At 41.8% G+C, this 21259-nt stretch overlaps 1 protein-coding gene across 1 annotated transcript; it reads right to left on the bottom strand.

Annotated features, from left to right (window-relative positions):
* Positions 1 to 4833: 4833 nt before the first annotated feature.
* On the bottom strand, positions 4834 to 20951 carry LOC142382610 (glutamine--fructose-6-phosphate aminotransferase [isomerizing] 1). The gene is made up of 19 exons (XM_075468662.1): positions 20854 to 20951; positions 19386 to 19493; positions 18434 to 18541; positions 18186 to 18311; positions 18022 to 18080; positions 17796 to 17930; positions 17641 to 17702; positions 17400 to 17479; positions 17197 to 17305; positions 16913 to 17076; positions 12231 to 12326; positions 11701 to 11798; positions 11390 to 11510; positions 11015 to 11172; positions 8781 to 8895; positions 8193 to 8320; positions 7886 to 8053; positions 7410 to 7571; positions 4834 to 6515 (listed from the first exon to the last, which is right to left on the bottom strand). Exons 1-19 carry the CDS (start codon positions 20858 to 20860, stop codon positions 6471 to 6473), a joined length of 2049 nt encoding a protein of 682 aa, XP_075324777.1. The 5' UTR covers positions 20861 to 20951; the 3' UTR covers positions 4834 to 6470.
* Between the last annotated feature and the right edge of the window lie 308 nt (positions 20952 to 21259).

Raw genomic sequence — 21259 nt, 5'->3', positions numbered from 1 at the left:
TACTTTTTTTAATTTTGTATTTTCATTGTTGGGAAAACAATTGTTTTACAATCTATTTTCTAAAAAATGTTGGAACACATAATTTTCAGATCATTTTAACCTTAAAATGTAAATAAAGAGTGCAATAATTTTCAGATCATTTTAACCTTATATGGAACTGAAAGTAGCACAAAAATAACATGAGATGAAATGATATTATTTTCTGAATAATATATCCAAAATTTCTATTTGATGTGAGCAGCACATTTTTTAGTCCACATGAAATCACGAACACAACCCACACATACGTTTCTGGCCCATCATTTACCTTAAAAATAACCAATGTAGATACGAGATATTCAACCAGGTCTTTAAGCATCACACCGTCTGTCAAGTTTTTTCTTGCTGGCATGCAAAATTAGCAGACAGGTTTTCAAAAAGCCAAAAATGTGCGTTTGTATTATTTTCATTGAAACGTAGGGTTTTAGTGACTTGCAAATCATTGCAGCCTGATTTTATTTTACAACTGTTTTTGGAAATGGGTTGTGAGTTCAAAGTTACACAGGAGACTAACTAAGCTTATTGAGACAGCAATGCAAAATATCTGGACTTCTTCGGATTTGCATATGCAACCAGCCCAAAGACAGTCATAGCTGCAGTGTTCTTTGTGCTCAGAGTAAACAATACATTGAAATTTGCTTGGCTTCATTAGCCCAACGGCTAAAACTCAACTCACGTTGAGTTTACTCGCAACTAAAGCTAGTATGTACTCTATTAAGATGAGAAAAGGAGTCTCAGAATCAGGGAAATGCTTTGCACACCATTTGTCTCAACCACCCACAGCTTCTAGCAAAGTTTTATGTAAATAATGTAATCATGTATGTTTAAATATCAGTCTGCCTGTGTGCGTGTCCAAAAATAAACAAGTATGGTGTTCCAACATGGCTGCCTTTACCATTTCACAACCATTTTTATCACCCCAGTTATCAATATCGAAATGTTCTTTGGTGGTGATCAGAGGACTCTGCCGGATGCAAAGCAAACTTCAGGTTCATGATTAGCTGTCAGAAAGCACAGACGTTTCCATAAGAAGTCCCAACTGAAAAGACAGTATGAAGTTTCAGTTAGTACAGTATCTATAGATCTGTGTCAACTTGATTCCAAATGCAAGTAAACAATTTGAGAGAATAAAACTGGACTCTGCTTTTCTGTCATTTTAAGTACAGGTACAAGTAATTTGTATACATATTCTGAGCTGCAACCCATTGAAATGTTCTTCTTTACAAGGTGAAAACAGCCACTAAACAGCCAGTTGTGTCATGGTGACACTCATAGTTCTCTTATTTCACAGAAAAAACCTGTAGTGACTGATGGGTTTAACTTCATATTTATTATGTCCCTCTCCTCCATTTGAAATTCCCTGACATGCCTTCTATTTTCCAGCGTGTCAGGATGTAAAAAGGATCTCTCCACATAACTGAAAGCACAACAGTCCCATTTTCGTTTAACTAATTATAATTTATAGACAAAGTACACTTGCACTTTGTAGAGATGCTGTTTGCAATGAGCACAGAATCAATCCTTGTCTTGGAAGAAAAGAGAAAAGAATATGCAGTGCATGGCCAACCAAATCCAGATGTAGATATGTTGCATTATGTCACATGCAGGAATGGAATGATCTATGTTGGAAAATATTAGACACCAGCTAACCATCAGGAAATGTGGACAAGCTGTAGAAAAGGCGCGCTGATGCTGATTGTTAATGACATAATTCAGAGTCAGCTGCAGGCGAAGGGCGAGGGGAGTTTTACAGTTCTAAAGTTAGTTTTTTTTAAGTTGAAAATGTGCAAAGACATTGCAGTACTGAGCCATTTTCTGTGGCTTTTCCACGCCAGATAAACTGATCACAAGATGCCTTGACTCAGCATACAGGTTGTTTCCATGTGACAACACAGGCGTTCAACATATACAAATAGTGCATCGCATGTCCATATTACACTGATATAAAAACACAATTTTAAAAAAATATGAATTATAAAAAGGTATATATATATATATATATATATATACACAGTACAGACCAAAAGTTTGGACACACCTTCTCATTCAAAGAGTTTTCTTTATTTTCATGACTATGAAGATTGTAGATTCACACTTATGGCATCAAAACTATGAATTAACACATGTGGAATTATATACTTAACAAAAAAGTGTGAAACAACTGAAAATATGTCTTATATTCTAGGTTCTTCAAAGTAGCCACCTTTTGCTTTGATTACTGCTTCGCACACTCTTGGCATTCTCTTGATGAGCTTCAAGAGGTAGTCACCTGAAATGGTCTTCCAACAGTCTTGAAGGAGTTCCCAGAGATGCTTAGCACTTGTTGGCCCTTTTGCCTTCACTCTGCGGTCCAGCTCACCCCAAACCATCTTGATTGGGTTCAGGTCCGGTGACTGTGGAGGCCAGGTCATCTGACGCAGCACCCCATCACTCTCCTTCTTGGTCAAATAGCCCTTACACAGCCTGGAGGTGTGTTTGGGGTCATTGTCCTGTTGGAAAATAAATGATGGTCCAACAAAACGCAAACCGGATGGAATAGCATGTCGCTGCAAGATGCTGTGCTAGCCATGCTGGTTCAGTATGCCTTCAATTTTGAATAAATCCCCACAGTGTCACCAGCAAAGCACCCCCACACCATCACACCTCCTCCTCCTCCTCCATGCTTCACGGTGGGAACCAGGCATGTAGAGTCCATCCGTTCACCTTTTCTGCGTCGCATAAAGACATGGTGGTTGGAACCAAAGATCTCAAATTTGGACTCATCAGACCAAAGCACAAATTTCCACTGGTCTAATGTCCATTCCTTGTGTTCTTTAGGCCAAACAAGTCTTGCCTGTCCTTAGCAGTGCTTTCCTAGCAGCTATACCACCATGAAGGCCAGATTCACACAGTCTGCTCTTAACAGTTGTTCTAGAGATGTGTCTGCTGCTAGAACTCTGTGTGGCATTGACATGGTCTCTAATCTGAGCTGCTGTTAACCTGCGATTTCTGAGGCTGGTGACTCGGATGAACTTATCCTCCGCAGCAGATGTGACTCTTGGTCTTCCTTTCCTGGGGCGGTCCTCATGTGAGCCAGTTTCTTTGTAGCGCTTGATGGTTTTTGCGACTGCACTTGGGGACACTGTCAAAGTTTTCCCAATTTTTCGGACTGACTGACCTTCATTTCTTAAAGTAATGATGGCCACTCGTTTTTTTTTACTTAGCTGCTTTTTTCTTGCCATAATACAAATTCTAACAGTCTATTCAGTGGGACTATCAGCTGTGTATCCACCTGACTTCTGAACAACACAACTGATGGTCCAAACCCCATTTATAAGGCAAGAAATCCCACTTATTAAACCTGACAGGGCACACCTGTAAAGTGAAAACCGTTTCAGGTGACTACCTCTTGAAGCTCGTCAAGAGAATGCAGAGAGTGTGCGAAGCAGTAATCACAGCAAATGGTGGCTACTTTGAAGAAACTAGAATATAAGGCGTCTTTTCAGTTGTTTTACACTTTTTTGTTAAGTACATATTTCCACATGTGTTAATTCATAGTTTTGATGCCTTCAGTGTGAATCTACAATGTCAATAGTCATGAAAAGAAAGGAAACTCATTGAATGAGAAGGTGTGTCCAAACTTTTGGTCTGTACTGTATATATATAATTTCTATATTTTTTTATATATTTATATTTTTATATATATAAGAAAATATTTCACAGCTGAACAGAAACCCACTCTCTCATTTTTTGGCAAACCTAATTCAAACCATACAACTTTATTAAATCCAGGTCACATTGGTCACACCACCTGTTAGCAGTTACTTAATCCTACCCAAGGCACCTCAATAAAATCTGCCGGGCTGCTTTGCATAGATGCTGCTTTGGGCTGCACAGGCTGATGGGAGGCGTGGCTGCTGCACAGAGGAAGTTGCCTGAAATGCTTCGCATGATGCTCTTTCTCCATCAAAGAATACCCACAGAGCTCCCCGTGGTTGCCGAATGGAGACGGTTCTTGTTAGGGGCCGCGGCTACCTTCAGTCACTACTCCGCAGCTGCATGTGAAGCCATCATTGTTATAACTCTGTGCAATGAAATCCTCCTGAAAGCTGCCCTGGTTTTCACCAAGAGCTTAGCTCTTTACCTGTCGATCATGCTGAAGCTCAACGCATTCCTCAGGCTGATGACGGCAGGTGTGCTCTCCTCACTGGAGGACTCGGACCAAGGCGCGTGCTCCAGCTGCTCCAGCTGTTCCACCCGGCCCTCATCCCAGAGGCCCGGAAACAGCAGCTGCTCTTCTCTTTGCTGTGGGGGAAGGAGAGCCGCGCGGTGGTGCAAGTCAGTCCGGGCGGCGATGTGCGTGTTGCCTGCAATCTGCCAACACTCGCTGTCCGTTTGTGTTAGCATCCTGTTCCTCGGCCACTCCGTGTTGACAGCTCTGTGCTGCTACTGCAGGCCTCTTGTCTCCGCCATCATGGTTTCGGGGGGCTGCGCCAGACCATTTGTGTGAACCGCTCGAACACTTGGCTTAATTTCCAATCTGTGGACGTGTAAAAAGCCCCTGCATGTCCTCTGCCTGAACTCTTTTGTATATTTTATACAGTAAACAAAAAAAAAGTTAGCTTTTAATAGCTGTCCAAATGTAGTATGTTTATCTTTTTTTTTTTTTTTTTTTTTTAAATCTTAATAAAATATTTGTGGTATATTTCCAGAGGACTCAAGCCAAATCTTCAGCCTCTTTGCTGACATTTATGGATGTGTGTGTCTGTGATGAATATGAACTGCTGCACCTTCTCATGAAATGACTCCAGACACTTCAAAAGAGAAGCATATGACTCTTTATTGCATCAGATCCACTCATAAATAGTGTCCCACTACCACTAACCCATGCTTCTGACAGATGGTGGAAGTATTTGGTGCAATGTCTTTTGTCAATGCATCAGGTTGAAAAGGGAAGGGGGGGAAGGATAAAGAATGGGGGGGTTACAAAAGTTATCTGCAACAACATTGTCCAGTTTTCTATTCCTTTTACAGGCTCAGAAGCAGCTTAATGTTTGGGAAAAGAGGAAAAGCCTAAATAAAGGCTTGATTGCAAAAGTGATTAACAACTTCTAACCAAAAACATTTTTTTATTATTTTTTTCTTAAAGGAAACTTTGTTGTTCTGCTATAGCGTATGCACATGATCTTTTCCTTGGCTTTTGAAGAAAACAAACGGCCGGGATGACAGACTTTCTACCCCACTAAAGACTTTCAGTATGACACAGGGAAATGTTACCAGTGTATATACTCCCTTTGCTCAAAATGCCTTCATCCATCACCATCTACCAGCATCAGTACAGTTTGGCTACAAATGAAAAATAATGAACATATACATTATATATATGTTTTGGTTCACAACTACCAAAGACACCAGAGAAAATTTTGGTTTGACATTTCAAATGAGAGTAACATTCACTTTCCAAACAAAAGAAGTAATTTCTACAAATATAAAATTCATTTAATAGAAAAAAAAATCTAAATAGGAGGAAACACGCCACAAATGGTCCCTGTATTGCAATGGCAGCAGAGATGGAGGCAGGGTGAGGGCTGGCAGCTGAGTGCAACTTCTACTTCGGATTAGTAACTATTTTCTCACTTAACTTACTTGAGTTAGTTCAAATGTAATCTACAAACCAGAGATAAGCAACAAGCTCTCCATTAAACAATAGAAATCAGAATGTAATTGTACAGAGAGGACGACAGGAGAGATAGGGTAACAAGGATGATTTTACACAGTAGTGTATTGGCTAACTTCCTTTTCTTTTTCGTGACCTGACTTGTGATGCTGCTCCTGCGGTACACTGCACGTCCTCAGAAGAAAGTCCAAGATGGGACCAGAGTCAAAACTGGCAAATTGAGCTGCAATTACAAAACACTGATGACCTGTGGTTTGGAATGATTTAAGACTTCGGTTTACTTCAACTGTGGAGTAAAAACACTTTGAATCATTAGCTGCCAAAGAAAAATACCCCAACTAACCTATAAATCATTGCACAAAAAGAGAAAATGATCTTCAAAGCAGAACTTCACAAACACAGACACAGAGGGCTTGCTCACAACTTTTGAGCAAGAGTGTAAATAATCCTGTATGGTCACCGACAGGCGCTACAGGTCCACAAAACTTAAAAAAAACACGCGTTCCAAAAGTAAAAACAGATTGAAGATGCCAGCCCAGTCCCTGCCACCACAGAAAAAGCTACACTAATTATGGTAACAATGGTGCCAAAGGTTTCGAGAGAAATGAAACAGTGAGATGCAACAGTGATACACACAAGTATTGATCGAAAGATTGCATTAAAAAGAGCAACGACACGAGACACACAAACAGGACATTGTCTTCTTTTCTTCATACAGATGCTCCTTTGATGTCAGTGTTTGAATGTGCGTCTGCCAGCCGATGAAAGGTGAGGTTTACTCCACGGTCACAGACTTGGCCAGGTTTCTTGGACAGTCCACCTGAATTTAAACAAGAAGAGGTTACGCCATGAACCTCTTCTTGGCAACTTTATAAAAATGAACAGCAAGTAAGAGAGGACTAAATGCTGCTGTCAAACTATTACAGATAATTGACCAAAACCCTAACGAAAACACACTTTTATGTGGGGGCCAGCGATATGGCAGCTCATCAGGACTGCTCTCAGAATTTCCAAATTCCTCGCAGGAGCACTTTCTCGTCTTTCCGGCTTCTCTTGGACAAAGTTAGAAAAACGGACGGCGGGCATGTGGTGGAGCTGTGTGCACGGAAATGTTTGAGTCTATGGGGGATCTTGCTGTCCGGAAATCTGCCCTGATGGCTTCAAAAGCAGCTTCGACACCAACAATATTTACACCAATATATTTACTCTACTTGTTTACTTGGACCTTTAGCATTTACGAACACAGCAATTTTTTTTACATTTTTTTAATTTACAACCTGAATGATCAGGTCTAATCTTCGGCACTTTTAGAAAGGTTTACTTTACGCTTCTTTTGACAGCCCACCTAACTTTTAGATTAAAACCTTCAACACAACCTTCTCTTCTTGTTTGAGTGAGATGGAAAGGCTGTGCTCTCTGTAAACATGGCATGTTTATTTCTGATGGGGGTTCTTTGGTATGTTTAACCTCAAAGAAGTCTAGACAGGCGAACCGGAAAAAGCACAATCTGCAACACATCTACTTTATAGTGTTTTATTAATGGTTCACTTTATGTAAAAATCCCATCAGCTTGAGTGATGGCTGCAGATGCAGAGTTTAAGGGGCACTAGCTTTGCACAATTTTTTTTTCTTTTCTGTGTGTTTAAAGAGCTGTATGAAGTAGGTAATGCACGTCTCAACTAGCAAACACTTCGCCCGAGGAGGCAACACTTACATCGTAACCTCTGAGGACAGCCAGGTGGAAGGACAGCAGCTGCAGCGGGATGACGCTCAGGATGCCCTGCAGGCAGTCCACACAGTGAGGCACTTTGATGGAGCGGCTAGAGTTTTTCATGGTCTCGTGGTCATCTTTGTCACAAATCAAAATGGGACGGCCCTGTGGATCAAACGGGGTTCAAATGTAACCCAAATATCTATCACAAAAAGCTTGAAAACACATCCTCCTCCCCAGTTGACTTTCGCATCTCTTAAAGCCACATCTGTTCTCAGATTACTGAGAGCGCTGATGTCATGCTGAATCAGCCCCTGCCTTGTGTTAGCTGAGGAGAGGGATCACAAGTTTGGCACAGATGGGACTGAATTGTAGGTGTGAACTTCACATGTCCTGTTAATTCTTAATGAAAGAGTGCGTTTCTCATTTCTCTTCAAGATTTCTTACATATATCAACATCGGGCATGTGTAGCTCGTACCTGGCGGGCGACAACTTGCTGCAGAGCATTCTGACATTTAATGTAGGTGTGGTCTCTCATGATGATCATGATAACTGGCATGACTTTATCCACCAGGGCCAGCGGACCGTGTTTCAGCTCTCCGGCCAGGATACCCTCTGAGTGCATGTATGTGATTTCCTTGATTTTCTACAGAGGAGGAAAAGCGTTGCTGTCATTTCCAAACATCAATCTTCAGCCAAGCTACACTTCGAGATTTGACTGAGCTTTCTTCAGTCTTTTAAATCAATACAATCAGGTAAAGCTGTTTAACCAGTGCTGTGCTCACCAGGGCTCCTTCCAAGCAGGTTGCATAATGGTAGCCTCTGCCCATGATCAGGACGCTCTTTTGCTCGTACAACTCTGTCGCCAATTTCTGGATTTCATCGTCCAAACTGAGGACCTCCTTAATCAGATCTAAAAACATAGCAGAAAATCCTATATGTATTCTTTTTTGGTGAGAGAGGGCTATTTAAAAATTCTATGCATGATCTTGTACAAAACTGTAGTGATTGTACAGGACACAGTTTGTTTATAATGTTAGGTGGTGACTGAGAATACAAAGACCTTCCTTATTAGTTTACCATTAGTAATCCAACATATTACTTAGATCCAGAGGAGCATGCAGCGGCCCAGGGCCCCCCCCCCAAAAAATGACGCCAAGTCCTCTTCCACTCCTGCTCCTGCTCCTTCTGTTAATCTGAACTCTTGTCACTTAGCTTTCTTTTACAAGGGCTCGTTTGATATAATGAATACATTTAAAAAAAGGCTTTGCATATCATCAATCTTTAATCTGAGAGGTGGGATTCTATTTTTAAAAGTTTTATCCTCACATGGGCCCAGGATTTCACTGGCTGAAACAATTCTCTGGATTTACCTGGAAGCACCCTCAGGCCCTGGATTATCTCACGGCGTCGGGGCTGCATGGAAATCCTGTCATCGCACATCAAGAGAGCAAACATGATCAGGGCCACAAACTGACTGGTGTAGGCCTGCAAAGAAAAAAGTAAAGACAGTGTAGATGTTATTAACTACACTGATGGGGGCGCTGCTTAATCTTTAAATCACCTTGTCATATCTCATGGCTTCACGGATGAATAAAGACAGGGATTAATCAGTGATGTGTGCTGAAGGTGAACACGGTCATGAGTGAACTGTGAAATAATTGAAATAATCCTTTGTGACCTGATTATTGTAGTTTTTCTTGTTTTGCAGCACCGATTCACCTGAGGAGAATCAACCAGATCCTGACATGCTGTTTGTGGGGTTGTGTGCTTCTTGTTTGGAAAGCACAGTTTACAGCAAGAGCCAGCGAGCAGTTTCATCATCATGCATGCATGCACGCATATGAGCCCAGTCAAGCTAAAGCTGGATTAACATCAAATTCAGGAGCACACTTTCCGATAAATCTGAAAATGTCACCGCTCATACCCTCACACACATTTGAGACTAAGTGCCTGTCGTCATCGCCGCCCACTCCCTCTCTGCTCCATCTCTCAGCATGTTTGGAAGCCTTCCATGCCCATTTGGGAGGTTTAATCAGAGTTTGAGTGAAGCCAAGTAAATTCACAGGACCCACAGGACTCAGAAATACCAACGTGTAGGGCCAAGAAAATAGCAGTAAAACCTTTTCACTGTTTTCTCCCTTGACAGCACGCGAGCCACAATCCCTCAGAACTCTGACAGTCCTTGGTGTCGGCTCAGATGTAACAATATATCCTTGCTGTAAAATGTGCTACTCTTCTGCATTCATGTCACCAACTTTTCTTTGTTTTTCTAAAGCAGACCACAACAACTTTTTCCCTGCAGAGATGAGGACCCTTAAACACTATTTAGACAGCTTAAACATGAAGCAGTGCAAAGTGTAACAGTGGTGAACCAGAGAACAAACTTCATGACCCTGCATATTCCCAATGGATACTGTTATATAACTCATGCAGCAGACCTTTGCCAAGCACTGTCATCTGATCTGCCAAAGGGATCTGCCTTATGAGAGCATCAAAGTATTTTGTCCTTAAGTCTCAACTTAATTCACAAATCTTGAATAAGACTATATGATCTTTTTCACTGAACAAAAACAAACAAAAAAAAAGAGTTAAATTACACAAACCAAAGAAAATGAAGACCAAGCAGATGAAGTCATTAGACAGTTCAGTGTGATACATGTTGTCCAGTGATATGATGAGCTGGTTTGTAAATGTGCACTGTTTGGTGAAGGTGGGTGTGTGTCCAAGTCAGCCAAGCTGTAAACGATGGCGTCTCTGAGGCGTGCTCTGGGGCTTTGGAGCCGCACAAGAGTCGCTGAGCCAAGCCCAAAGCCTGGAGCAGGGAAGGACCTGCTCCACACTCTCTCTGCGCGCACTAGCTGAGGCTTTTATTCCTCAGCTGGAAAATCCTTTTGGTTATGAGAGTGAGAAGGGGGAGAGGCTTTAAAACCAAGTATTCTAGCTCTACATGAGATGATAATATCAGGCTTTTTTGAGTCCCTGTAGGATTAGAGTGGAGGACAATGTCAGCTTCCAAAAGGCGGGACCAGATCTGGAATGGAGTTTTCATCTGGGTTTCATTCAGTGGGCATTGAGTTCATCTGTGAGATAATGCTACAAACGGGCGTACAGTTACCTCAAGCTGAGTTTCAAAGGGCCATTTCACTCAAAATAATGAACTCAGGTTCCTTCTAACATTTTTTGGTGCAATTCAAAATGAGGCAGTCTTCTATACTCAAAGGGAAATATTGAAGCTCTCATCGACGTATGAAAAAAGTTCCTAATTGAACTGCTACTAACGGGTCATTAACAGGAATGTCTTTTCCAAATATACTGGCAAAGATTTCTCAGTACTAAATCAGATATTTTGTAGATTTGTGTCCACTACTACAGCAGATAATGTTTATTTTTTACCCAACATAAGACTGCAACAAAAAAGCTGAAAATACATTTGGTGCATCTATCAGGCTCACTTAAGTGACATGATTGTAAGAGTGATAGAAAATTGTACTGCATGAGTCACTGACTATACTGCTGTATGTGATCATAACTTTAAAACATTTCCACGGAAGCGAAAGCTCTTCAGCTGCAGAAGGGTCATCGGTGCTGCAGTTTTCCCACCTACCTTTGTGCTAGCAACTCCAATCTCTGGCCCAGCATTGATGTGGACTCCACAGTCAGTCTCCCTAGAGATGGAGCTGCCCACTGTGTTGGTGACGCCCACAGTCAGAGCCCCTCTCTCCTTACTGTAGCGCAGGGCCATGAGGCTGTCAGCAGTCTCTCCTGCAGGGTTAGCAGAAAGACTTATCAGTGTCTTAGGAAACTGCTTTGGCATCAAATGTGAGTTGATTTGAGGAAAGACTAAACGGCACCCTATAGAAATGTCACACACACTAGAAGAGATAAAAACAGATAACAAAAATGCCAAAGAAGTTCCTCTAAAGTCTAATGTCAATAGAAAGTGGACTAGATCACACCCAGATGGCACCAGTGTCCACACCTGACTGGCTGATAAAGAAGCAGACATCGTCTCGGAAGACTGGTGTGTTCCTGTCCAGGAAGTCACTGGCCAGCTCCACCATGACGGGCAGCTCGGTTAGCTCCTCCAGGACTTGGCGGGTCTGGAAAGTGACAGAGGACAGCTCAGTGTCATTCTCTTAAATAAAAGCCAGCCTAGCTCAGAGCAGAGAATGTGCCAGGAAATAAACCTCACACCTATGGTCATAATACAGACCTCACATAACCGGGTAGGCTGATAGATTCTCTGCAGACAAATCAAAGACAAAAGGTGGCTGGTTAAGCACTACTTACTGCTACTCCAGCATGGTAGCTGGTGCCACAGGCAATAAGGATAAGTCTCCGACACCTCTGGATTTCTTTGATGTGGTCTTTCAGTCCACCCAGCGTCACTGAAAAGCAAAACCAAACAGCTTATCTCGACTTTCTGCTTCATTATTTTTCAATTCATTAAAGAAGTGCACAGGATCCTAGATGATGACTGACAAGACACATATGCACGTTTTGCTTTATTACATGCATGTTACTGCTGATTGTATTCATTCCCAATCAGAAAGAATAATCATCTCAATTCATTTTAGTGAGAATTTTAAATTTCAATTAGTAGTGAAATGGACTGGTATGAAGGCAATGGAAACAATGTTCTTCTGAGCTTTTCAGTTCTGAACTAAATGTCATGCATGTCAGCAAAACTGCATAAAGATAAAAACTAGGACAGAAACTAATACAGCTAAAACTTTGAGCAACAATATAAATCTTGGCAATCTCAGAGTTAAGAGGATGTAGAAATAGGGAAAGCATCAATGTTCCACTGAGAAACTAACCTGTGTTGTTGTCGAAGTTGACTCTCCCTCTCATGGTGTTTACCACAGACTCTGGCTGCTCGAAGATCTCCTTCTGCATGAAGGAGCTGTAGTTGCCTGTGATGTGAGGATAAGATATCAGTGGAACATTTCCAGCACTAGTAATAAAAAAAAAAGAGGCTAAGGCCTCTTAAGCACAGTGAGAGACTTTATATAAAGAGGTTGCTAGAGAGAGGTCACATTAATCCAAACATGGGACATCAGGGAGATACTGTTGTTCTATCATTAACAAGCATGGTAGTCAAAATTGAAAGCGTTTTTCAGCCTGCCTGCAGCTGTAATTTGGGTCATGTAAATAAGGTTATTTAGCAGAAAGGCTCCAGAAAATGAGATAGAGGAGAGAGGCTGAGTAATGACAAGACCACAAAGGAATGCGGAGTGAAGCCAACATCAGGTCCTCTCTGCCCTCTGCTGGACAACAGGGGAAATGTGAGTCAAAAAGAAGAAACCTTAAGTAATCACAGCCTTACCATTCATAAAATATAGCTTTAGGATCTGTGCGGCAGCATACTGAATTGCCATAAATCATTGACTATGAGTTTAAAGTGTTGCTTTAACATGAATGTGAACACTCATATTGTGTGACCAGAGACGGGCATGGCACCTTTTTAATATACTGTTCCCTAATTTAAGGACATAGCAGCGTGAATACGGAACCAAATCTTTGACAATATATTTTGCCTCCATTCAGAGAGGCAGAAATCAGAATATCATTGGAACAGGGACCTAACTATTTCAACAATTAATTTTTCCATCATTTATTCCATTAAAAACAAAAACAAAAAACAGATATCTCCTGTTTGCTGCTAGTTCTGTCGAACGTTATTTGGTTTTTAGAAGGTTTCTTATAATTTCACTAAATTAACCACCAACTGGTCTCAACTAAAAATAATGCACATTATCATGCGACATACCGAGGACAAAATATGTCAGAACAGGCACAGACAGGGAATATTTATGCATTTGGTAGACGCTTTTATCCAAAGTGACTTACAAATGAGGATATAACAAAGCAGCTAACATCAAAGCTAACAATAAGCTAATAGAAGGAAAACCACTAGTCAGAATCTTTCAGAGTTCACAGCGTAGAGATAGAGTGCAAACATAGAGGGAAGTACAGAAAGAGTTAAGATTAAGATCAGATTTATTGGTCATGCATACATATGAAATTTGTCCTCCGCTTTTCTTTTTTAGGATCACACATCATAGACAGATGCCAACCTGGAGCGGTGGGCAGTCATTCACAGCGCCCGGGGAGCATGGGGGTACGGTGCCTTGCTCAAGGGCAAGGAGGTAGACTGACACCCCTCCAGCTGTCAGTTTCACCAATCTTTTTGAGTGGCGAGAGTGGGAATCGAACAGCTAAACCTTACAGTTATTGGACGACCGACTCTAACCACTGAGCCACGGCTGCCCAAAGAGGTAGTGTAGAAGAGGGGGTAGGGAAGTACAGGGTAAGTGCTAGGATAGGAGATGCTCTTTGAAGAGCTGGGTCTTCAGGAGTTTCTTGAAGATATTCAGGGACGCCCCCGTTCTGGTAGCGCTCGGTAGGTCATTCCACCATCGTGGAACGACACATGAAAAGTCTGGATTGTCTTGAGCGTGGTGTAGGCACTGCTAGACGACAATTCTGTGACGACCGGAGTGACCGAGTTGTGACATAAACCTTTGCGAGAGCATTAAAGTAGATGGGAGCCGTTCCATTAAGGACTTTATAGGCTAACACCAGTGACTTGAATTTGATGCTGGCAGCTAAGGTAGCCAGTGGAGTTCAACAAACAGAGGGGTGACGTGTGCTCTTTTGGGCTGTTCGAAGACCAGACGCGCCGCCGCGTTCTGGATGCATGAGATCCATGCAGAGGTTTCACAGCACAGGCTGGGAGAGCAGTTAGCAGGGTAGTCAGTAATCAAGGCGGGAGATGAGCATAGAGTGCACCAGGAGCTGGGTGGCGTGTTGGGTTAGGTACGGCCTGATCTTTTTTATGTTTAACAATACGAGGCGGCACGATCGAGCGACGGAGGTAACATGCTCTTTAAAGGTCAGCTGGTCATCAATCATGGCACCCAAGGTTCTAGCAACAGCTAATCACTCATTACTTCCGACACAGGGTAATAATGGGGTTTCAGGTAAAATTACAATGTTACCTGAATTACTATTGTTTAACCTCTACATGTTGCCACTCGGACAAATTATCAGCAATAACTCAATAAATTACCATAGTTATGCTGACGACACCCAACTCTATTTATCTATATCCCCCAATGACTACGCCCATCTGAACTCACTATATCACTGCATTGACCAAATAAACAACTGGATGTCACACAGCTTCCTCCAGCTGAACAAGAATAAAACTGAAGTAATTATATTTGGAAAAAGGGAGGAGAGACTAAAGATCGCTACTGTCCTTGAAACAAAGGGGCTGAAGGCTAAGGACTCAGTTAAAAACCTCGGTGCCATTATTGACAGTGACCTAAACTTTAATAGTCATATGAAGGCCATTACTAAGTCTGCATTCTACCATCTAAAAAACATCACTCAGCTCAGAGGCCTCATGTCATATCATGATCTGGAGAAGCTAATCCATGCCTTTATTACTAGTAGGATCGATTACTGTAATAGCCTTTTTACAGGTCTCTCCAAAAAGACCATAAAGCTGCTTCAATTAATCCAAAATGCTGCAGCAAGGGTTCTTACGAGAACAAAGAAGTTTGACCACATGACACCAGTTTTGAGATCGCTGCACTGGCTCCCAGTGAGCTACAGAATTGATTTTAAGGCATTGCACATTTTTTTAAAATCTTTAACCCATTGACGCCGGTTGTTGCGTAGCGCAACATTGTTCATTTATCATTATTTTCAAGACGCATGTAATGCACAATGATTGGTATTTGTTTGAAGAGGATGAGGACGAGGACGAGGAATTTGTTGGCTTTCAAGTAGACTGGCAGTCCGCTGGATTTCGCCCCCGACGTCAACAAAAGTTTACTCGTACACCGGGGCTGAAGGTGCCAATATCTGAAGATGCAAGTCCTTTAGATGTGTTCTCGCATATTTTCACTGACGAAGTTTGGGATATGTTGGTGACACAGACAAACTTATATGCGGATCAGGCGCGCGGCCACACACCATCCAACTCGAAGTGGAGCCCTGTGTCAAAGCAGGAGATGAAATCTTTCAACGGTCTCTGCCTAACTTTTGGAATAATCAAACTACCAACTCGCCGGGATTACTGGAGGCAGAGCAAGTGGCTGTATCAGACAAATGTTGCCCGAGTGATGGCACGAGATCGTTTCGACATGATCTGGAGGTAATTATTTATTCTTGCGCTTCATTCTGACGACTTCTCATTCTTATTTGAGTGGCGTTGCCTTTATGTAAAAAAAAAGAGAGCCCGGTGCGAATTACTGCAGTATGACAACTATGATGTTTTAGAAGTCGTGTCACTGAAGTTTACAGTATAACTGCACAATGCAAGATATATTGCAGGTTTTTTTTTATCATTCATTATTATTGCTGATATTATTATTTTGCAATGACGTCTCTATCATGGCCAGTAATGTAGCTGAAGTGGTGCCTACTACTACTACTACTACTACTAATAATAATGATGATAATAATAGTAATGATGATTAGTTATAGTATAGTAATAGTAGTATAATAAATACAGTGTTTCCCGCAGCGTATTATAGTTAAGGCGGCCGCCTTAGCGAACTCGCACTGCCGCCTTGCCAACGTTCCCCCAAAAAAAAAAAAAAAGTAATAATGCTTTGCCAGGCTCAGACATTAAAAGACAGCATTGATAACATTGAATTGCGACACCTACTGGTTGTTAATGTAAATAGTTAATAATGTAAATAAAAAAGTGTTACAGCTCTTAAACAGCTTCGTTATTGCTCTAACAGCTCATATTCACTCATATTTTTAGATATCTACATCTCCAAGACAACACTGATCCTGCATCTACATCTACAGCTTCAGCTGGGCATGATCTGGCCAAGATCAGTGAAAAGAGAAAGACCTGCAGGGAGTGTGCCAAAGAGAACACCAAGCACCCAGGGACTACACTGATGGGATGCAGGCAGTGCAATATCCCCCTGCACCGCGAGTGCTTCATGCACCACGCTCAGAGAAAGTAGTGTTGTGTAGTAGTGGGCATGTGTGTGTGTGTGTGAATAAAATGGGTGTGTGTGTCTGTGTGTGTGTTTGTGTGTGTATTGACTCATCTTTTTCATTTTTTTTAATGAAAATGTGTTGGTGTTAATGCTGAATGAACATGACGGAATAAAAGCAGATAATTTAACCTTTAAAATGCAACTTATTTCATGTCTTTATGTGTTTCAGAGGCTGAGACTATTGAATTTTTCTTAGGTGTTTTCAATTAATTGTTTTTAGTTCAAAAAACCCTCAGGCATTGGGGACCTTTTCTAAAAACTGGCTTAGGCATTAAGCAGCCTTTTTTGCAGGTGCTTTAGGCGCCAATGGGTTTTTAATGTGAAGCACATTGAATTGCACTTGTGTCTGAAATGCGCTATATAAATAACTTGACTTGACTTGACTATGGCAAATGTAGCATACAAATGATTTATTTGCAAATGTGAGCGGCAGAACTAAATAGTGGGGAGGCAGACCCTCCACTGACCTTTCATAATCTGCTGTAGCTCCATCTGCAGCGTCTGGATGGCGCGGGCTGGGTAGTCTCCTGCCCTGCGCTTTATCCTGTGGATGGACAGTCGGCCGTCCATCACAGCAGCCACATCATCGTCCTCCAGGAAGATCACTCGGTTTGTGTGCTCGATCACAGCGCTGTGGCGACACAAGAGATCAACAATAAAGATCTGATTCATGCTCCATAGAAAAGGCAGAAATATCTGGAAATGGGGAACAATTTTCCTGTCTGATGCAAAGACACAAAAATCTTCTTACCTAGCATCAGAGGCAAAGTAGTACTCCACGGCTTTTTCATCCAGAGGGAACAGGCAGGTGTCCTGGTCCGTCCTGGGAAGTCCACCGCCGCTCTTCTTGTCTTTACCAGCTGGGAAGTAAAAAAAATAAAAAAACAGGGCCTCAGTCTCATGTATCCAATGAAATGCCTTTATATCTGAATGGAAACAGAAATGCGTAATTACAGGAGCGGTAAAGCACAGGAATGTGATCGGCGGACAGCTTGTGATCACTGCGCACTCCGATCAGTAGTGGACTTCCCCTCCTGTACAAAACACAAAAGAAAATGTTCCAGAAGTTATTTCAGTATATAACATATTGTACATTACGCACTGTATTGTTCATATCCATTTTAAACAGACTATGGTCATTACTTTAGTAAAATCTCTTTCTAATAACCCTTTGAAAGCAGCAGTGTGAGCATACCTTGTGCCAACTGCCTCTCCAGGATAGTGGACACTCTTGAAAACCAGTGCAAAGGCTCCCTCCTGAGAGGCGGAGGAATAAACAAGTTTAGGAGACTTTTTAAAAATCTCTTATCAACCTCATCATAGCAATGCTGTGCATTGGCATATCCTTACCAACTGCTGAGTTACACGCTCAACCAATGTGGCAAAACTGATGTCATCATCCTCCCTGTTGTCGTACATGTACTTCACCAGCTTGGCAATGGTCTCTGTATCAGTTTCTGACTCAAACTCATAGCCTTTGCTCTCCTGTAGAGATAAAAGTAATCTTATCACTCCTATCTATATATCAGAGAGATGAAACAATGTCGACAACAATTCAAGAAAAACACTTGCTCACCAAGAATTTTCTCAGGTCCTTGTAGTTGGTGATGATTCCATTGTGAATGACGATGAACTCTGCAAACCAAAAGAATTAGCACAAACTTTAAGACTCCCGGACAGCTGCACACAGGTCAGAGAAACTGGCTGAGCTGTTTAGTTTAGCATGTTTAACCAACTGACCGTTGGTCTTGTCGGATCTGTGTGGATGACTGTTGACTGGGCTGGGCACACCGTGGGTCGCCCAGCGGGTGTGAGCAATGCCAAGGTGAACATCGAACTCCACATCCAAGTCAATATCTTGCTGTTCTAAAGAGGAAACAAACACAATCCAAACATCTTTAGCATTCAAACTGCATTACAGCAAACGGGATGACAAATCAACCATTTCATAAATGATCAATTCTGGAAAAGTCTCAATTTCAGCTTACTGTTGATTTCCTCATCAAGGGCTTTCACTTTTCCACGTTGCTTGATCAGCTGGATAGACCTGGCATTGGACTCCCAGTCTTTTCCGTTGCCTCCATCTATTCCCACACCTTAACAAGAGCAGAAAAGAGAGTTGACACTGAACGTCAAGTGTGACAATCTCACAGTAAATTCCCTGTACTCAACCTTTTTTTTTTTTATTCTTGTCTTGTTTACTTTTCAAAGTGTGGTACACCACACACCCACAGAACACTCTTTAATATGGAAGCTAAACACACCATTTTATCCCAGACTCTGATACATTGATGATACACCAGGGGCATTAGTGGAGCTTCGCATGTGGATTCTCTGACGTATAGACTGGGCAGGATGAGGATCGAACCACAAGGCCTCACACATGCCTTTCAAGCCAGGACAGATGTGCCTTAGTTGCACATTGGTTTCATGCATGAAAGTTTAGAGGCATCACGAGGGGTCGAAGTTAATCCACCTGCTGTTACGCCTCTGAGCCCGCAAGGGAGGTAGTAGCAGAGGCGAAAACAGACTATGTGTGCAAAGGCAACCCGGCATTGTGGAACCCGTCACTCTAACCAATGACGCTGGCGTCACTCAGCGGATTCTGTGATTCTGGTTTGATGTGTGTAAGCACACAATGGAGGAGTCGCCTCTGGACGAATGGCAGTGGGTAAACAAAGATGTCTATTATTTTTTTTTTTTGTCGCTGATAAGCTGCAGCTGATAAAAGAAAATAGCTACTGATTAGTAAACGACTGCTTTGTTTCCAGAGTGACAGCCCCTGAAATGACTTCTATACTGAATTAATGGCATACAAAACAGTTAAATCACAGCTCATTTAGTAGCATCATGCAAACAATATCTTATAAGGACACGGTGAGGAAAAAAAAAACTTTAATAAAAAATGTAATGCTGATGCGCCTCTCCCATCTTTCTCACCAGCTGAGTCGTAGCCTCTGTATTCCAGACGTCGTAGACCTTTGAGGAGGATCTCAAGGATGTCACGGCGAGTCCTTGGCACATGATAGTTGAGATAAGCAAAGATTCCTGGAAAAGGGTAGAAAGAGAGAGAAAAAAGAATAAGGGATGGGTTTCTGTTCATAAAGAAATTCTACCCAGATTTATAAATCTTTATAGAGGTGCAGCTACATGTAGGAGTATGAGTTAAGTGATACGGTGTGTGGCAGTGATAACTGTTATTGAGTAATGTTTTACAACTAACTCACTGCATACTGCATGTGGATTTAAAAGACCAACATAACTACAGCTGGGCTATATGGCTGAACTCAGGTCTATTATTGACAATGAACATGTTCAGTTGGCTGCTGAAACCACAAGGAAAGCAATTAGATTCCTTTTACTATGATTGCAGAGCAAACTTAAAAAAAACGATCATGCTGAAGGCCCACTTAAATACAGACTTGTCAATTTCATGTTCCAAATTCCATAAAATAATGGGTACTTTCACAAACATCTGCAACCCAGTCCAACTACTGGCCCCCCACACTGAAGGGAGGGAGACCAGAGCTGAGCATGAGATGCAGCCTGTTACTCAGCTGGGCTCTGCCGGATAAATGCAAACAGAACCAGTGGACAGCCAGTAAATGGGGCATTCATTCAGAGCAGCACAAGATGGAGGGAGGCAGTGTGTGTGTGTGTGTGTGTGTGTGTTTGGGGGTAAACCAACTAGTTTATCTGGTCTGAGTGGTGTTGTCAGATTGTGAATACAGTGATGGGAGACAGGGATTCGTCATCTATCAGTGTAAGAAGTGTAACAAAGGACAGTGACATACACTGGCTAAACATCTCAACTTCATCTCCAAGGTAACTAAATCAATCATATGAGGCATTAAAGTGGATCGCTAAGTTCAAATTGAAGCTTTGTACAAGTGTTATACACAACCTTAAAGGACCTCTGCTTATGTTTCCTTTTTAATACTCCTGTTAAAGCATAACGACACTATGGAGTTACAGATGTATAGAAATTCCCACTCATTTAGACAAACAATTGGCAACAAAAAATTAGCTAGTGGAAAGTTACGCGATGGGCGTACTGTAAACGTCAGTTACATTAGCTCCCTGACGTTAACAGGAAGAAAAATAATCAATTTAATCTTACATTCATATATAGACTTGCCGTTTGAGACAAACAAAAGTAACTCATAATTCGCAAACAGAGCGATTACAGTAATATTAAACACCGTTTTATATTTAGCTGATTAGCAGCATCAGCAACAACAGCTCATGTTCGCTAACCAGACTCAAGTTAGCCACCACAGCTAGGCTTTGGTCAAAAACTGTGATATAACAGTTGTTTTTATTTTAATTTACTTTCAATTCTGGCTGAAAGGTAATAACCTAAATTAAGAACAGAAAAATATAAAGACACAATAAACACATCACTTACCACACATGTCTTCAGCTCGGTTGCCAGATACAGCTACTCAATTCTCGGGGTAGCTGGGGACGCCTGTCAGGAAGCCAAGCCCTCCTCTCAGTTCCCTGACCAACCGTCGCCTCCAAGGCACCTTCTGATTGGCCGAGAGACCTGTCAATCAGGTTGCACCCTCAAGAAGGACGCACTTCTGACGTGGCATCAGGATGCAGAGCAGCCCGTAGATCCGGCTGCGGCCTTTCAGCATGACGTAAATGAACATCACTACACAATTACAGGCCTGTGTACTTCCTGGAGTAGCCAGTGAATAGGAAATCTGATAAACAAATGAAAGATTCTTTCTTTATTTGTATGTGTAATGTTTAGAAAGTAATTCAAAGACCTCCAGCGAAAATCCACACGCGGTTTTTAAAGTTTC

This window comes from Odontesthes bonariensis, chromosome 6 (genome assembly GCF_027942865.1).
Source record: "Odontesthes bonariensis isolate fOdoBon6 chromosome 6, fOdoBon6.hap1, whole genome shotgun sequence".
Classification (NCBI taxonomy): domain Eukaryota; kingdom Metazoa; phylum Chordata; class Actinopteri; order Atheriniformes; family Atherinopsidae; genus Odontesthes; species Odontesthes bonariensis.
This window is presented reverse-complemented; position numbering and strand designations above follow the sequence as displayed.